This window comes from Pteropus alecto, unplaced genomic scaffold (assembly GCF_000325575.1).
Source record: "Pteropus alecto unplaced genomic scaffold, ASM32557v1 scaffold24, whole genome shotgun sequence".
NCBI lineage: Eukaryota > Metazoa > Chordata > Mammalia > Chiroptera > Pteropodidae > Pteropus > Pteropus alecto.
In genome coordinates, this window is record NW_006439192.1 from 27759249 (window position 1) to 27778743 (window position 19495).

The following is a 19495-nucleotide window of genomic DNA, read 5'->3' on the forward strand; positions in this document are numbered from 1 at the left end:
AGATATGGCACTATGAGCCTTTGCGAAACCTACTAGTTGTGATTACTAGTTCAATTGTATTTATCACATCATGTTCATTCACACTCCAAAATTCTACTTAATGTATAAAATGCAACTGGATTTACAGAAATAATTTCTTACCTACACTGAAGGTATATTTTTTAAAAAAGCATACAAAGTACAAACAAAAGTTAGTTTATTTACAAAAATTACAAATAGTACAAATGAGACAATTTCTCCTGTGCCTGTGACAGAAGTTAACAACCTTCACTTTCAATGATGGTTTTTGTTATTTTGGTATGATGTACATTCAGTGATCTACTGCTTTGTTGTTGTTGCTGCTGCTTCTCTAAATAATTCTAGGAGGCCTATTAGTGATATGTACATGAGTCATTTCCCTCAAATCTTATTTCCAGAACTACTATGTATAAGTCCAACACAACTGGAACAAACCTGGTAAGATAGCACTGAACTGAATAATCTTTTTTATAACAGTAAATTTTGATTATTCTCTATATATTCACCAAGTAGTTGATAATTGAAATCATGATTTTTGGCTTTAAAAACAAAGTCCACTGTGATTTTTTAATGGGCTACACAATTCCACTATAGCCAATATTACCTGGCTATTTTTACAGGCTTGCAATTGTTTAAGAAACAAAATTCCATGGTATTCAATTCTGTATGCTTTTTGTCTCCTATATCATTTTAATCAGAGTCACTACTACTGCTCGAGGAGTCTGTGGACATAACTTCTACGTCATCTTCATTTTCTTTATTGTGCCCAGGAGGTTCCAACAAAAAGTCATTACTGTGATTTGGTGGTAACATATTCATTGCCATGTCATTTGACTGCCAGGGATACTGTGGAGCAAGGACATCTGGAAGGAAAAAAGAAGCACATATGAGAACATTTCTACTAGTAATTAATTTTCTTCCAAATGACTCTTCTCTTCATGCAAATAATTTAAAATAAATATTTTTTAAAGCTAGAAATCAAAATACACATTTGCCCAAATTAATGAAGATCAAATTTATCAAGAAAAAGAGTGATGTTTTAGTAACTAGAACCTGTGTTTTATCTTTAAAAAATTCATACTTTATACCACAGTAACTAGTCAGTTGACATAATTTTTCCTTTGTAAGACAGTCACAATTACAAATATTTCTTCTATCTATATATTCCATACACACATATTAGATCATATGTTACTTTCTACATATTCTTTATAGTGTACTATAAGCAGCTAATGTATATTATACTATATATTACAGTTTAAACTGCTTTTTAAGCCTCAAACCCACTCTTCTCTCTGGACCCAGAACACATGTCCTTTGCCAGCAGCCACAATGTTAACACTTCATCAGTAGAGGGCACTGGGGACTCTACTGAGGAACAGGCTTCCTTCCTGGACCCAGTGTCACTCTTACTCTTGGTGCCTGGTTGGCCGCAGGACATCAAGTGGTGCTCGCCCCCAGCCAGTTTCAGTGGCACCCCAGAGGACAGTTTCCCAGTACGGGTGCACCCCAGAGGACGGTTTCCCAGTAAGTGTCACCATTTCCCCAAAGGGTGGCTTTCTAGCAAATCTCCCTGGAACCCAGAGGGTAATTTTCTATATGCCAGCTCTGGCCTGTGACACCTCATCTAACTTCTCTGCCATCCAGCAGGCCACAGCTATACCCACCTCTACCAAAGGTGCCATGATATGAACACGGGCCTTGGAATGGGGGTGGGGAGAAGCCTCTTCTCTGCTGGTTCCTTCCCTTGGGTACTCTGCCTTGGTCCCAGATGTAGTAGCTCCCCATATCTCTTATTCCTCTATTTTTAAAAAACAGTTCTCTTTACCCTATAATAATTAGTATCTTGTTACTATATTAGGTAATAATTCTTTAAATTTTCATTGTTCATATTGCTGATGTGGTTTCTGCCTCCTTACTAGACCCTGACTGGCACATGATAAGAATACAACCACAGTGAGAAAAATGAGGAGCTATCCAAGGAAACTAATGCACAGTGCAGTCCCAGTTTGTACTTATATAAATTAACAAAAATGCTTACAAAACATTTTTAGTAACACAGGGACATCCTTACAAAGAGATGTTAAGCAAAAACAGCATTATTCAGAACATGTTTCTAACAATGTAAATATTACAAGGGAAAAATGAAATAGGTAAAATACTAAAAGTGACTACTTAAAAGGGTAACTTTTTAACTTTGTAAATGCTCTACCAAATCAAAACAAGTCGCCTACAAAAGATAAAATATGGGAATGTAAAATAAATATAAGAATAGCACAAACCTATATGTGAAACTTGAGGAAAGTTGAAGCTCACAATGAACCAAGTCTTACAGGTTATTTTATAAAGTTATTAAAAGCCTATAAAAAGCTTTGTTATTCATTTTGTTAACTTGGGGGTTTTTCAAGAGTATGTTCACTTTATAATTATTAAACTGAACATGTTATTTCTTACTGCTTATACAGTATGTTTCACAATTTTAAAAAAGCTGTGTTCCGAGCAATAAGAGGCACGATGCCTGAGGAAAATGGCGTATTAACAAGTGAGGAAAAAGTCAGTTTATTCTAATTTCAAAACCTCCATCTAGAACAGTCTTTAAACCAGAGCAAGTAGAGAGCAGGATAAATTAGCAGAAAACCTAGCTATTAAAATGAGTTGGGCCTTGTATTTCGAATTTGTTCAGTGGCCAAACCTTGGCCTGTTTGAAAGCATTCTTCTAATTAACATTACCTGGCAATCTGCCTGCGGCAAGCGCATCCCCAGGTAAATGACCATTCACACCATTAGTGGAAGGATTGTTCATCTGACCCAATAATCCACTTCTCATCTCTAAATCAGTTGGGTATGGTCTCCGTGGGTCCCCTAAAATAACAAAAGACAAACAAAAACATACAAAAACCCAGACTTCTTTTAAGTCAACCACATACAAAATAAGCATTAATGCCTTCTCTGAAGTATTGATTTTCCTTGGTTCACTTTAAAAAACTCAAGTTACATATTCAGTTTTGGAATATGAAGGCCATCAATTGTTAAATATACTATTCTCTATATGAAAAAAAAAGAGAAAAGTCTGCCATTTTATTAGCAAACATTCCAAAGGACAAATTAAGGAAATTAAAATGATCTTGACTCTTTTAACTTACCTGAATTTTTTAGTATGAAAATGATGATTCATAGGAACAAAAAGATCTGAGGGAGAATAGATCATGACACACTTTTATGATAGAAGACATTGAATGCTTACTGGAAGGATTGTCTAAATTAAAATCTTTTTCTAACTAACCTCTTCCATCTTGTCACTTAAAGACTAATTCCTTAACTTAGTGGAATATCAGGAGCCAGTAATCTTTATTTCCAACCACGTAATTATACTAAGTGGCAGTTTTGGGTTGCTAAAAACTTGGCCAGATTTAGGCCAACTTTTTGGTAATATTTCTCACAAACTCCAAGATTACTCATCTCAACACTGTAGTTACCCTTAGTGATTTTAGTATGGCAAAACACCACCATAGGGAATTACTGAGGATGCAATAACCATCTTCCACTCCTCCCCAAAAGACTGCCGCTCTACCTTAGTGTCTCCATCTCATAAATGTTCTATCCACTGTCAATACAGTTGCAGCCTGTTACTCCCTTTGCTGTTTCTCATACTCCGGCTCTTTCTAGTCCTGTGTGTCTGCTGTTGGGTGCTCAGGGCTTCACCTTTATCACCGAAGAGTTTGGTTTGCCTGTTTCCCAGGCTGCAATCTTTGTGGAAATCCTAATGGCCCTAAAGTTGGCTTCTGGCTAGCTTGGGTTTTACAGGCATATAAATCTATAGCTTCAGAATCACACATATTATCTTGTACTCTTAAAAATTATTAATTATCATTTTTAAAAAAGGAAACACAGTCCCTAGTGGCAATGGCTTTGTAGAAAACCAAACTGATAAAACCTGTGACCTTTCTTTTAAAACCTTAAAGATGTGAAAACATGAGGCAGATGTTTCTAAGGATAAATACATTGTATATTTAAGACTTTTTTTCCTATTTTTGTATATAGTCACTCAATAATTTTCAAAACCACATATATCTAGTAAAAATAAAATTATTTTACCTGGAACCCAGGTCAGTGGGGCACACACAGCATTACTTGCACTAATCCGATGTGCGTACTTAATTATTTCTTCAGAGGAGATAGCACCTAGAGTCAAGAGGAGAGTGTAACATTTTAGCCTAGTAAACGCAGAAGTTTATAAATGCATACACCATAGTTACATATAATACTTAAATTTTAAGTTATCTGAAAATAGAATAATCTGAGTTACCTACCTCCTCCAATAATACCTGGATGTATATTGTAAACTTAAAAAAATATTTCCAAACTAAAGAACAAAACATTCAGAAAAATCAGCTAACATAAGTAAAGTATCAAATCTGGGAGATGAGCATGATAATGCTCAATAACCTCAATTATTAATTTCCATTAAATACTATCACTATTCTGAAAGTAACAGTGAACACAAACAGAAAACACAGTGTTTCACCTTCCAGTGACGTCCAAACTATTAAATCAGAGAAGCAGTTTACACTATGACACTCAACTGTCAGCAAAACATGACCCTAAGGTTATAAGTAGACCAAAGTAGAAAGATATCTGCAATATATTCATTAGGTAAAAAAAAGTAAGTTGTTAAATATTATGTATAGCATGACCTGATTCGTGTTTTAGACTACATGTACACATATGTATTTGTATTGTTCTTGTATTTACAGATCTACAAAAAAAAAAAAATCTAGAAATAAAAAGATTCCAAAAGATCCAAAATGGAAGCCTTTTTGAAGAGAAGCGGGGAGGGGATGGGGATAGGAAGGCGTGCTGGGCTTCTGTGCCACTAAATGTGTATACATCCCAAAGCCATAACTAGTTTTGACTTCATGATGTTCTTAATCCCACTATAATTAACCAATAAATATTTTCTTTCATTCTGTCTTATAAGACCTAATTCAAATCCCACTTGCTTCTAACCCATAGTTCTGTCCCCTTCTCCCAAGTTTTATAAACGCATTGTCATTATTGGATATTCAGTTCTACAGCCATTTATTATTGCTTCTTATAACTGAAAACAGGGCGTGACACCTCCCCAACACTACCCAGCACAGGGCCAGAACATAGTAGACACTTCACAATGAAAATGGAGTTGAACCTTTCAAAAGCAGAAAATGATTAATAATGCTCTCATCAGACTGTTGGAATCAAAACTTGGATTTTTCAGAAAGTCATTCAGTGTTCCCACAGTACCAACCTTTTCTTGCTTTTTCAATTGATTTCAGTTTTTCTTTTGCTTGGTAAACAGCTGTTGCCTAAAGAACATTAAAAAGAGAAATATGGTTTATTCTCAACTTTATCAATCGTGGTTTTTGGCTTAATTCACAATATCATTTATCCTATAGGAACAATATGCAATTTGGGAATCCCCACAATTTATTTGTAACATTCTGAAACAGCACTAGATATCATTTATAACATCACAGTTATATTTAATGAAAAGAATAAATATTATATTCACGAATCACTCTTCATTCACAAATCAGTCATTAGAAACAATGTATAAATTGGATTGTTTACTAACATTTGTCTTCTATCATAAACATCTAGAAGAGATCCAGATCACCAACCACCCCAAAAGCATTCAATTCTTGCATCAAGTTCAAGAATAAAATAAGATCCTTGTGTTCACTGTCTGTAACTCAATAATTATAGTTTTGGAAACCTAACCTAAAGAATAAAATCTGAAATGCAGAAGGAAAAAAACTTTTCTGAAAGGTTATTCGTTGAAACATTATTTTTAACAGAAAGCTAGGAAATTAAACGAGGGCATAATTATATGGAAAATGCTTAAGTTTTAATAAGTAGTAATAGAAAACCACTTAGCACCCTGCTTATTAAAATAAGGTAAAAAACGAATACGACTAAGACAAACTGTGAACAGTGACAATCTGAGCAATGGCAATAAAGGCAATCTTCTCTTCTACTTTTCTGTATTTTCTGAATATCTTCTGGTAATCAAGTATTACTTTCTGGCAAATAGGTTTTATTATATATTTTTTAAAAAGTATTACTTGGGGTTGTTTCTTTAGTAGGAATGGTTCATTTACGCTAAACTACTCAGGCTTCTTTATACTGAAGCCCATTCTGACACATTTTTGAAGAGATTTATCAGGGATAAGGATGCCAGCTATGTCTGGTACATAAGAGAATCAAACTCAGCTGTTTCTGTAATTACACTATGTAACAATTACATTAATTACTATTTAGTAAAATAAGTGGGCAAATAATAGCAAATAAATTGCTTCTTTGAAAGATTAGACATGAATAAGAAACGACTAGAGTCCTTGCCATTTATCCTAATCCTGCCTAGTTTAGGATGAAAAACTAAATAATGCAATTTTTAATTAATTTATAAAATTGGAACATATTTTTACTGATTTTGAAATATTTTTAAAACTGAAGTAAAGATTTAGATTATTAACAGCTAAAACTTGTATCAGGACATAATAAAAGCTTCCCACTTCTATAATTCAATCCTATGAAATCATTCCATAATAAAAGTGAGGTTCAACAGTAATACAAACTATCTGAAAATAATAAGTAAAAAAGAAAATGTCATTTAACAAAACTGACAAGTTATCACTTTCAGACTTGGAAAATCAAATTTTCTGCCACTTCAAAATAGTGATAACAGACTTATTTTTCAGAAATACATTAAATAAACAATATCTTTTTTAAAGAACCAGCTTATAACTTACCAATATTTGTTCTGCTTCTTTTAGCTGTTTTTGTAGTTGCTGAATATCACTGTCTCTCTTCTCCACTTCTTTTTCTAAAACTTGCATTTCATGATGGATTTTTCCCTGATTAAGTGCCAATTTCATTAGTTCTTGAAATTCCCCATCTCTGTGAATTAACAACTCCAGGACCTGTCAGTAAGTTGATTAAAGCAGACAAAAGAATATTAAAAAGCTACATTCCAATGAAACAAAGCATGTGAACTGGCTGAGCTATAAAATTTTAACACCTCAAAATATTTTATATCCTTATTAAAAATAAAAACGGCCTCTCTATGATTAGAAAACAAATTAATATCAAGATATCCTTCTTTTTGTAATTATATACTATTCGTTCATACAAAACAAAAACTAGTCTTTCAGAACTAGCAATGTGCCAAAAGGAACAAGTTTATCCATTTCCCAGGGAAGAAAAATTTTGTTTATCCTTAAAAATATAATGCTGCCCCCTCCTCGAGAAATAATAAAAGCACAATAAAGCCTAAGGAGGAAATCCTATATATATATGAGATGTTCTCCCAAATTTTGTTATTTGAGATGATTTTAGTTGGCATCAAGAATTTAAAAAAAAACTTTTACAGTTACACATTTGTGCTAGTATTAGAAAAATAGAACGTTCACATTAAACCTGGGATATCATGCACAGAACTGCTTAGGATCAAGACGGTTTAAAATAGAGTGATTTCAAAAAATAGTAAATAGGTGCCATGCAGATATGGCAAAAACTATGAAGGTTAAAAAGCAGAAAACGGAAAGTCTGGGTTCAAATCCAGTCTTTCATTTATTAGTAGTGTGACAAGGAAGTTACCTGACCTATCAAAGCCTGTTTTCTCATTAGGAAAAGGGATATAATAACAATACCTTAACACATAAGGTTGTTTTGAGGATTTATAAAATAGTGTATGTTAAGTACACAAAGAAGACCTCAATAAAGGCTAGTTATTATCATCAGCCCCTCGCTACAAAATTAAGATACAATCTGATCTAAATACCCTTACTTTTCTGTGCTACTAGGGAATGTATCAAAAGGAAAAGGCTATCAAAATTCAGAATCAATTTAAAAATTTTAAAAATTTGTTAAAGATTAAAAAATACAGACATGCCTCAAGTTATTTTTGATATGAAGTTCCTCTCATTTTTATAGGGCTTCTAATACAACAGACAAAAGTCTGAAGTGCATCCTGTTGGGCATTTACTTTAAATAAAAAGTGTTTTTAGTTAAAAAAAAAAAAAGAAGAAAGTATATTCTTTTCAATAGGCCTATAATTTCCCTTCTTCTCATGTCAAAGGAGGAGAAAGCTAAGTTTCCATTTCTATAAAAGCTATATTTTAAAAATTATTAACCAAAATGAGTACATATTAGTTCCATGACAACTTTCCAGAACTTTACAGTTTGACCTATTTTGTATACTACCAGAGAACAGTAAGAGTCTCTTTAGATTTTACTGTTGAGTAGAGAAAAAAATTATTCAAAGACCCAGGTTCTAGTTTCACTCATCCATTCACCTTCGGCTGATTCATCCTCAATCTCACAGGAGGTTATACTGAAGACCATCGGCTCAATCACAGGAGGTTATACTGAAGACCATTAAGGTCTCTTCTAACTCTAAAATTCTAGATGTATAAAAATATGAATATCCAATAAAATGTTGGCTAAAAGCTTTCAAATGGGCATATCCCTCTAATATTTAACAGTTTTAATAAAGTCAAAACTCAAATTTCACTTTTTGCTCACTTTGTATAAATTCTTAATTAATCCCATAAGTTATCAATTAAAGCGTTTGAGAGTGGGATTCTTTTATTAACACGTTCATCTCTAGGCCTTTTCTTCTTCTGACAACCAACCAACCAAACAAAAAAGTAACCCCAATATCCCTATAGTTTGTAGCTTTTTACAACTTATAGACTTATCTGGTTTCCCCCTCTCCTCTTGAGGGAATTAATCCTTGAAGAAAACAAGTTCTCTATTTAGAGCACATCAGATTTTTCTGGCCTCAAAATATATCTTAAGATGAAATTAAGATAATGATGGGGTAGAGGGTGGGTGGAAGTGGTCTATCAGAAACTATTTCCTCTTCTGTCTTACATCTTTAAAAAAATTAATCCTTTCTATTTTCTCTTTAATTTTTTTTGTTGTGGCCAAAAAAAGCCCACATAATATAAAATTTACCCTCTTTAAAAAGTTTTGAATCAGAAAAAAGAAAATATGTCACTGCAGAAAATCAGGAAGCACAAGTATAAAGAAAATAAAATTACCTATAAATTCAACATCCACAAAATAACCAACCTTTATTAATAGTTATATGCTCTTTTATTTCCATTCATTTTTAAGTCGCATTAGAGGAACCAGTATTTAGACAACTAATTTCTTCTTAAGCACACTGTTGTTTTATGTAAATGATACAAAGTAAATATCAATCTAAAAGTGTCAATAAGTAACTTAAAAGGATCCGATCTTTCTGTTCTTACACAAGGTAAATATAAACAGGAAACTTGCAGAAATTATCGTTTGGTTTGGAATTTTAAAAAAAGCCACTTACCTGGTTTTCCTCTCCAGCCTGTAACAACTTTTGGCTTCTTGAAATTGCCAGCATTTCTATAAGTTCCCTAAAAAGAGAGAAAAAAAAAGAAAAAGAAAAAGAAACTTTCACAAAGTAAATACACTAGGAACCTTCTTAACTGATCTCCACCTGACTTGCTGGATTCATGGTACCAACAGGACTAAGTACTCATGCCACTGCTCTACTACAATTCACATGCTGTGGGCTTCAGCTCTCACCAGCTGTACTCTCACCAAGACTCAGTTGCATGTGTTACCAAATCTATTTATGCAAGTTTACTTATTACTATAATTATATAAATTGATATCCATTACATAAACACCAATGAAATACAATCATGAACATAAAGAGTTGTTTCTGTAAAAACCAAAGCTAAATGCTTGGAAAGACTCAACAGAGGTTTGCATAGGACAACTGTGAAGAACCAGGGGAAAGTCAAAAACCCAGCAAGAGTCTGCCCTAAGACTACCTGATGAGAGAGTCTAGGTTCTCAGTTCACTTTAAAGAAACCAAACAAGAAAATGCAGCCAATGCACTATGGGTGGTTTGCACAAGAAAAACTACATCAGAGGTCTGTCTGTAGGCCAAATCCAGCACATCTGCAGTTTTTGTAAATAATGCTTTCATGGAAGAGAACCAAGCTGCTTCATTTACATATTGTCTATGGCTACTTTCACACTACAAGGCAGAGTTGAATAGTTGCAGCGGAGAACTGGCTGCCAAGCTACTTTTACCTTCGTAATTCCACCTTCCTTCCTGCTAGCCTCATACTATTGTTCTGGATGGTGCCAAATGGACCCAACCTTCCCCACTATTTCCTCACAGCATTGTGTATGAATTAATTAGCTAATTAACGAAAAAAAAAGTGAATATGAAAATGGGAAGTCTTCACTCATTCATCAAATATTTATTGAGTGCCTATTATGTGCCAGGCACTTTCTACATGTGTGAGTTATAAAAGTAAACAATGGAAAACAGTATGAAGGGTCTTCAAAAAAAAAATTAAAAAATTAAGAATAGAATTACCATGTGACCCAGCAATCCCTCTTTTGGGTATCTACCCCAAAATTTGAAAACATTTATCTGTAAAGATATATGCACCCTGATATTCATTGCAGCATTAGTCACAGCGACCAAGACATGGAAACAACCAAAGTATCCTTCAATAGATGACTGGATAAAAGTGTGGTACATAAATACAACAGAATATTACTCAGCCATAAGAAAAGATGAAATACTGTCATTTGTGACAACATGGATGGATGCTAAGCGAAATAAGTCGGACAGAAAAAGTTGAGAACCATATGATTTCACTCATATGTGGGATATAAAACTGAAAGCGACAAAAAAAAACATGACAAAAAGAGACTCATGAACATGGACAACAGTTTGGTCATCACCAGAGGGAAGCAGGGAGGAGGGAAACTAGATAAGGGTAAACGTGGTCAAATATATGGTGACAGAAGATTTGACTTTGGCTGGTGAACACACAATATACAGAAGACATATCCTTGAACTATACACATGAAACTGACATAATTTTATTAACCAACATCACTCCAATAAATTTAATTTAAAAAAATGAACAATGGCACTTAAATTCTAATACAGGTGACAAGAATAAACAAGAAAATAAAAAATAAAACCAGAGTTAACGATTAGGAAGATGTATTTCTCTTCTTTATAATGTTTTTAATAACATTTGCTTTTGTCTAACTTACTTCATGGTAAGAATACAGTATATAATATAAATAACATACAATATATGTGTTAATTGATTGCTTATGTTATTGGTAAGGCTTCCAGTCAACAGTAGGCTACTAGTAGTTAAGTTTGGGAGGTGTCAAAGCTTTAAGTGGGTTTTTGACTACGTGGGGAATCGCTACCCCTAACCCTTGAGTTGAACAAGAATCAACTGTACTACTCTTAAAATAAATTAGAGGTAATGGAATAGACTGGTGTGGAAATTTCAACATACTCTATCAACATGGTTTCTGTGGGACAATGAGTTCTGATTTACAAACAGGCTAAGAAAAACTTTTAAACTATACTCTACATGTTTCTTTTTTTAAAATTCTTCCAAAGATGAAGATTACCTCATTCTATCATTTTACAAAGTAACAAATATACTGAAAAGCTATATAATCAGGTAACAGTAAAAAAATATATCCTGAATTTCAAACCCACTACTTTGAAGTCAAAAGTTAGTTTTTCTTTTCATTGTTCATAAAAAATAAAAATGAGAAAAATTTCATACAGAGGATAATGACAAATTTCACAGACCACAGAATCAGTATGTACGCTATATCTGGGCACACAACGGGACTTTTTCAAGTCAATTATACTGGAACAACCTCATTCTGTGGAGAAGTTTCAATAAGTCTTAGGAGGCAAATCTCAAACTGGCATCTCTTCCACTACCACCACCAACCACCTCTGGGATTGTAAAAGAGGTAAATTTTCACTTACCTACTGTCATCCAGTCTTTCTTTAGAGATGAACAAATAAAATAGCATGGAAGATAAGTCATGAGAAAATGAGAGAAAAAGAAAAATGAACTAAGACAAAGGTTATTACCACAGGCTGCAGAAAGAAAAGAAGCCTATCACCAATTTTTCAATAGCTCTAGTGAGGAGGACTACAAATTAATGAGAAATCAAAGTCTTCTTGGAATTCCTGGAAAAGAGCAACAGAGGAACTACAGCTTCTTTTAGAGGAAGTAGAGAGGACTCAGCACCTCAAGTGTTCATATATAACTGGAAAGATGAAGAAGAAAGTTTCAGAAACACTGAGGTTCTTGAGGAAAATTTAAAATGATTCACTACTTCAGTGAGTAGATACATTTCATCACACAGAAAAATGCAATATATTGGGTAATCAAGGAAAGAATAAAATACAAATAAATTGGTCAAATCCAGATATTCAGTCTCAATTTAGTCTCAAATTCGAGGTAATTCAAGATATTCAGGAACCCAGTGATTCTAAAAGCACTGGTTAGGCTGAATGCACTGTTTTTCAAATGGCAGTTGGTCCTATTTATAAGAGCAATAGGTTAGCCAGTCAGCATTTATAGGATGTGAGGTTGGTGTTTAATAAAAAGAATAAGCCCTCAATATGAACTAAATGAAGCTTTAATTAGCTATACCAAAGACAGTCATGTCACACAAAGACATAAATAATTTAACTAAAAACTTATCATAAAAACTGTTTTGTTAGGGTCTTTTTACTAAGTAATCATGCTGGTATTCATTGACGGGATTATCTAAAGAAGAAAGTGACAAGGGCTCCTCCGGGAACTACAAAGCCAACAAAAACAGCAGGAAACAGCATTTGTATTAATCTGTGTAAACATTTATACACAGGTAACACATCAAGACAGCTGCCTTGTGCCTGAGCTTCTTGTTCACTGTACTGACTACTGGTTGCCTGAAGACTCCATATGCCTTATTTGTAGTCAGGCAGCATCTCAGTCTGATACAGTCTAAACAGTGGATGAAACACATAAACTATTTAACTTCTGGTATCTGTGTGTTTTTATTATCTCATTTAATATCGTGCTAGATCTAGTAATCTGGTAAGTGATGCTTGCTATGGCAAGGACTAAATTCACAGCAGATAAAATGATGATTATTAGTAGGTCAGGTAATACAATATTTAAGATTTATTCTAAAGCTGTCAAAGAATGCTGGCTACAGAAAAAGTGACATTTGAGCTGAATTCTGAAGGATGAATGAATGAGTCATCAAATTGAGAGGTAGAAGGGGAATGGTTCTAAAGACGAGGAAGTATGAGATTAGCTTTAGAAGGGGGAGCATTTCTGAGGCTGTAGTGAAGGATATGGAAGGGTGGAGGGGTGTGGCAGTAAATGAGGATAAGAGGATGGAGTAAGAGATGATGGAGAATAGCTTTATTGCACACTAAGTTAAAGAGTTTGAACTTTATCTCATTGGGCAATGAGAACCTAACACATATTTTAAATCAGAAATGTGATTCGCAATGCTTTTTAAAAAAGCTCCTGGGAAAAATAGAATGATAAAGTGGAGTCCCATGTAGGCATCTAAACTGTTGGGAGGCTGCATTAAGAAAGTTATTATGGGATGTAAAACAGTAGAGATGGGAACAAGAGGTCAAATCTGAGCAACATTTTAGAAGTAAGAACCAAAATAATTTTAACATCCAAGTGAATGTGAGAGAATTAAGGAAAGCACCAATTTGAGCGAATATCATGAAATATAACAGAATAAGGAAAATGACATCCAATTTCCTCTATACCTTTGCCACACACGTTGCACTTAAGCCCTCCCAAATTTACAATTCCAACAAATCGTGTGTGCTCTGGTTTCCAGGCCTTTGCACATGCTGTTCCAGCTACCTGCCGCCTAGTGAATCTGGTGAACTCATTCTTCTTATGCAGTCTTTGCTCCAGGAAGCCTACCCTGATTACAACCAGGACAGGCGCCTCGTCATGATGCTCCAGTAGCCCGCAGCGCAAGTCTCTGATAAAAACCGGTTCCATGCCAGTCACTATTTACACGTCCGTCTCTCCCCCTTTACAGCGAGTGGCTCCTCTTCGTCGACATCCAGTCTCCCCCTCAGTATCGTCTCCCTGCGTCTGGCACCCGGTGGTGGTTTTGTTAAACGTGTGTATAATGTCCGTGGTCGAAGGGACTCACACCCGGAGATATCTAAGGACCGCTAAAGTTCTGACAGTCATGAGGATCGAGTCAATATCATTACTTAAACGTTCTCTAAGGTGGGGAAATGCCAGCTCGGAGTCCTGGAGGGCTGCAGACGCCAGGTCCAGGACAATCATGCACTGTCCTCGGGAGTGCGCGGCGGGGTCTCCCTTCCCGCGGAGCCTGAGAAACCGGAGCCGACCGAGAGCCGGCTAGTCCGGACGGGGTCAGTCCTCCCCACCCAGCCCCAGCTAGGCCCTCAGGCCCACGGCATTACCTCGACAAGACCTCCAGATCTTCCAGCGCAGACAGCAGCCGCTCTCGCGTGCTGTTACCGCCCGCCGCGCCCGAGCCGCCTCCGGGCCGCTCCTTCTCTTTCTCGCCGACCGAAGACGCCGCCATGCTGCTCACACCCGCAGCCGGCGTCTGCGCAGCTGTGCGCGGGCGTGCAGAGGCGGGCTGGGGGCGGAAGGAAGGGGCGCCGAGGAAGGGAAGAGAGACTCGGTTAGAGCGCCGCCTGTGGCCTGGAGGGTGGCTGCGGGCGCCGGCGCCATGCGCTAGGTCAAAGAGGGCTGCTCCTCCGACCCTGGGAATGAGAGCCTGGGAACAGGCAAGCGCGACACCTTCAGGTTCTACTGTGCCTACTGTTCTGCAAGCTGGAATGGAAAGCTTCTTCTCAATGGATTTTAAGCTTTTGGAGGAATTACGCAATAGCCTGCCTATTGTGTCAGCTTCTCCGTGAAATGGGCGGGTTCTCCTCAGCATTAACCTCTCTTTAGCTTCATCTACTTAACATGGTTCCCATCCTACTGTTTGGCCTCTCAGGGGGCTGTAAGCACCACAGGACCGGAGCCATAATTCATCTCTATCTCTTCAGTTTTTCTTTATTGTGGTAAAGTACACATAAAACTTACCATCTTAACTATTTTAAGTGTATAGTTCATTGGTGTTAAACATATTCATATTGTTGTGCTACCATCACCAGAACTCTCCAGAACTCCTATCATTTTGCAAAACTGAAACTCTGTACCCATTTAATTGAAGAGGAATTTTTCACTCAAAAGGCTAATAATCAGCTCTTTGTTCTGCTTCTATAGATATGCTTGCCGCATTGGCTATAGGGTAGTGTGACCTTGAAATTAACTGAAGACTCATCCTCCCTTTTGCTTGTTCTGTCTAGATAACAGATGTATTGCCTGAGTTCCTGTCTGACAATCTCCTGCTCTATGACTGCCTGTAACCCACAGCAACGCCAGGGGTCTGTAACTGCCTGAAGACAAATCAACCAATCAGCCCATGCCAACTGTTACAGCTGGCTAAGCCCTATAAAAGCAAGATTGCCTCTGAGCTCCAGTCCCAGATCTACAGAGCACTATCTCTTCTGGGACCGCTGGCATAATAAACCTGAGTTCTCCAACTCTCCAAGTGGTGCTTGGTTTCTCACTGGTTTGATTTTTCTGCAACAAAATAACTCCCCTTTCCACCCTACCCCCAGTACCTGGCAACCACCATTCGACTTTTGGTCTCTGTGATTTTGACTGCTCTTAGTATCTCATATAAATGGAATCATTCAGTATTTGTCTTTCTGTGACTGGCTTATTTCACTTAGCATCATGTCTTCAAGTTTCATCCAAATTGTAGTATATGTCAGAATTTCATTTCTTTTAAAGGCTGAATAATATTTCGTTGTATATGTAGACCACATTTTACTTACCCATCCATCTATTGATGGACACCTGAGTTGCTTCAACATTTTCATAATCCATCTTTATAATCATATATCTCCCAACAGTATGTTGCTCGTTGCTCAAGATGACTGTTGAATTGAATGAATCAATATAGTATGTAAGTGGTAGTTAATGAAAATAGTTTAAATAATTGGTGTGGCACAAATTCCAAATCAGAACTGGATGTCAAAACCAAAAATGTGCCTTAGCCCACTTTCCTGAGGGAGAACAATGTAGTAGGGAATTTTCCCTACCAGGAAAACCAAAACTGTAACAGTATTGGGAGTGGGAGTTCTGTACCGGGTCATATTGCAATTAACAAAAAATGAGATGGGGAGATGTCAGCTATAAGACAACAGCTGGGAAAGAGGCGGGAGTGCCTACAGTGCCCTTGTTCCAGCATCCTGTCCTCTGGTCTGTCCTTCTGCTGAGTACCCAGAGCTGAGGATTACCTTGGGGACTCAGCTAAATAAATTCATTCATAGCAACTGCTGTGTAATCCGGAATGCTGATTTATTCACTTACGATGAGCATGATTTTAGTCACAGACAAGCCTACACAGAAAGCCAAATTATCACCAAAATTTTGCTCATAAATTTGTTTCAGAATAAATGAAGATAGATAAAAAATGAATTAATGCAATCATCAGGATTTGTATCTCCGTAGTATAGAGATATGATATGTGTTAAAGAGATTGGGATATTTGTGTTCATAGATCAGGGTGCCTTCTCTCCTAGACAATGCAAGAGGCTTACAGTCACCTTTGTTTTTCAACCATCCCTCACTTCTGCTCCTAATACCTTCTATTAATACAGTTAATCTCAGGCAACAGAATAAATTAGATTTAAGCTTTCTTAATTACAATTACATTCTAAGCATGGCTCCCAGTAACTCTAGTCAATAATATCTTATGTTAAGTTTCCAAGGGGCTAAACTCCTGCTGTCTATGCGGGATTTGTTTGCTCGACTCTCACAGGCTCACCTTGGGCCATGATTCTGGCAGAGGGATGAAAAAGCTCATATTAGTGTAGCTTCCACATAAAAGTTCTGGGAGGATTTTAATCAGTTTAAAATGACCAATTATAGGTTCTACTTTACAGACATTGAGGGTCAATGTATGGACGCTATATGTGTGCTGTAAATTCCAGACCTCCTCAAGTTCATTGCACATTCATATGCACATTGAACATTGTCTATAGAATAAGTAATAGTATATCCTACAGATACACTCTTTTGCAAACTGTTCAGATCAAAGCGTGAACAAAATATGAATTATTTATATAATAGTAATATGAATATTTTATACATTTTATAGTTATTATAATAACTGAATTTATGGTAACTTTCAATGCAAAGTATTTTATCAATGTGTAGATTCAAAAGAATAAGTGAATAAGTACTGCCTTCTGGTGAAATTTTATGTATTTAACCTGCTAGGTACTGTCCTAAGCACTTTTAAAAATGAACTCATTTAGTTTTCATAACTCCCCCAGAGGTAAGTGCTGTTATTATCTCTACAATGCAGATAATAAAGCTGAGAGGCAGAGAAGTTAAGAGACTTGCCCAAAGTCCTATGGCTAGTAAATGGCAAAGCTGGGATCTGAACCCAGGGTCAGGCTCCAAGGTCTATGCTCTTAGTCATTGGTTATCCTGCATCTCTTTTAAAGAAAGTGGGTCTTCACGTACTGAAAAAAAGGTTGGGAACCTCTGGTCCAAAATGTGAGCACAGTTCAGAATTCTAAGTAAAAAACAGCTATAAATATTTGGTGTGGAGGTTTGAATTATAGCAAGAAACTCTACCAGGTCTGTCCTTAGAAGTCAGCAGAAGAGGTAGCTGTGTACAGTACTTGTCCGTTTTTGTTATTTTTTATTCTCATCAAAATGGCACTAAAAATCTAACAAAAACAAAAGTTCTGTGAGCACCTCCTCAACCCTCATATCCTGTCACATCATCCTCCTTAGCAGCAACCACTCTTGACATTTTAAATTGTTTCTCCTATGCTTTTAAATAATATGTATATATTCTATATGTCTATTCAACTCTTTTAGAAATTTATGTCTGTCATATTATGATGAATGAGGATTTTATCTCTTACATGTCCCGTTCCCTTTCTCTATCCTTTCTGTAGATAGAATCCAATTTTTTGTTAATCAATAATCAATGCTTACATTACTGTACTGTTATTTATACATAACTATATAATTAGTATTTCTTTGTGATATCTAACAGATTTTTCTGTAGAGATTTTAAAGATAAAACAGAATAGAACAGAAAATTTCTAAAACATCAAAATGCATTACACTGCTTTGTGGAAACATTTTTCAGTTATATATTTATGCATGTGTGTACTGGGACAAATCTAAAAAATATATATATACTTTTTTTTTTACTGTGGATTAAAATAATTTGCAAGAATTAGAGAGTAGGGAGGATATCAGCTCTACCTCTTAGAAAAAGAACACCTTTTACCTGAAGTGCTCCAAAGGCAGAGTCTGTGTAACTTGTATTTCAGGAGCAGAAAGTTAAAGCAAACTTGTACAAATGAAGTTTTGTACAGAGATGATTACCTGGAATGCACTGCATAGATGGAAGGTGTTATGGACTAAACTGTATGCCTTCAAAATTCATATGCTGAATCTTAACATGGAGTACCTCAGAATGTGACTGTATGCAGTTAGGGCCTTTAAAGAAGTGATTAAATTAAAATAAGACTGTTAGGGTGGACCCTAATGCAATCCACTGATATCCTTATAAGAAGAGAAGATTTGAACACACAGAGAGACCAGGGATGTGTGCACACAGAGAAAAGACCATGTGAGGACACAGAGAGAAGTTGATCATCTGCAAACCAAGGAGACAAGCCTCAGAAGAAACCAAACCATCACCTTGATCTTAGACTTCTAGCCTCCAGAACTGTGAGGACATAAATGTTTTTCATCTAAGCCACCCAGTCTGTGGTATTTTGTTCTGTCAGCCCTAGTAAACTAATACGGAGGGGATGTAAGTCAATGGGTATCTGGAGATCTCTAAATGTTGCCTTGCATATACCTTGACTTCCTTGGCCCTATCTTGATTTGTCCTACTCTCTTGGCAAGATTACACACGAGGCTAAATGCAGTTTGCCTACTACATACCTGTACCAATGCAGCTGAAAATGGCTATAGAAAAATGCACAAGGCAATCAACGAGTTATACTTGAAATTCATGACTCCAAACCTTAAATCTTTAGTGGGTCCTTGGTGCTACTGGGCAATCAGACTATATGTCCTTGTTCAGATCTCTTCACTGTCTTTGACACAACTTCACACTATTTCATTTTCCCAAATCCCTAATATCTCCATCTCCTCCTAACCATTCTCAACTTAGGAGCTTGCTTTCTAATTCAGAGAAAAGAGGAGAAACCAGAAGTGAGGACTTGCACAGATTGCCACCACCACCATGTTCACACACCCAACAGCATTGCACTCACAGTCCTGCCAGCTATGCACATAAACTTCACCGGCTCCTGGCCAGAGTACATTCACCCATCAGCTCCATTCTCTTGCAAGGGCATTGAACCAGCAGTTCACCCCATCCCCCACCTGATTAATTTTTTATCCTCTGCTTATTATTCTCTTTATCATACCTGCTGCCCTTTTACTTATTTTAAAAACCTCAACCCCACTTTCCTCAGTAGTAGCTGCTA

The 19495-nt window shown here is 36.3% G+C and overlaps 1 protein-coding gene across 1 annotated transcript; it reads right to left on the minus strand.

The window, feature by feature from the left end:
* Nucleotides 1-174: 174 nt before the first annotated feature.
* MED4 (mediator complex subunit 4) lies at nt 175-14526 on the minus strand. The gene is made up of 7 exons (XM_006916440.3): nt 14360-14526; nt 9386-9452; nt 6807-6977; nt 5303-5360; nt 4114-4200; nt 2749-2880; nt 175-881 (listed from the first exon to the last, which is right to left on the minus strand). Exons 1-7 carry the CDS (start codon nt 14482-14484, stop codon nt 709-711), a joined length of 813 nt encoding a protein of 270 aa, XP_006916502.1. The 5' UTR covers nt 14485-14526; the 3' UTR covers nt 175-708.
* Between the last annotated feature and the right edge of the window lie 4969 nt (nt 14527-19495).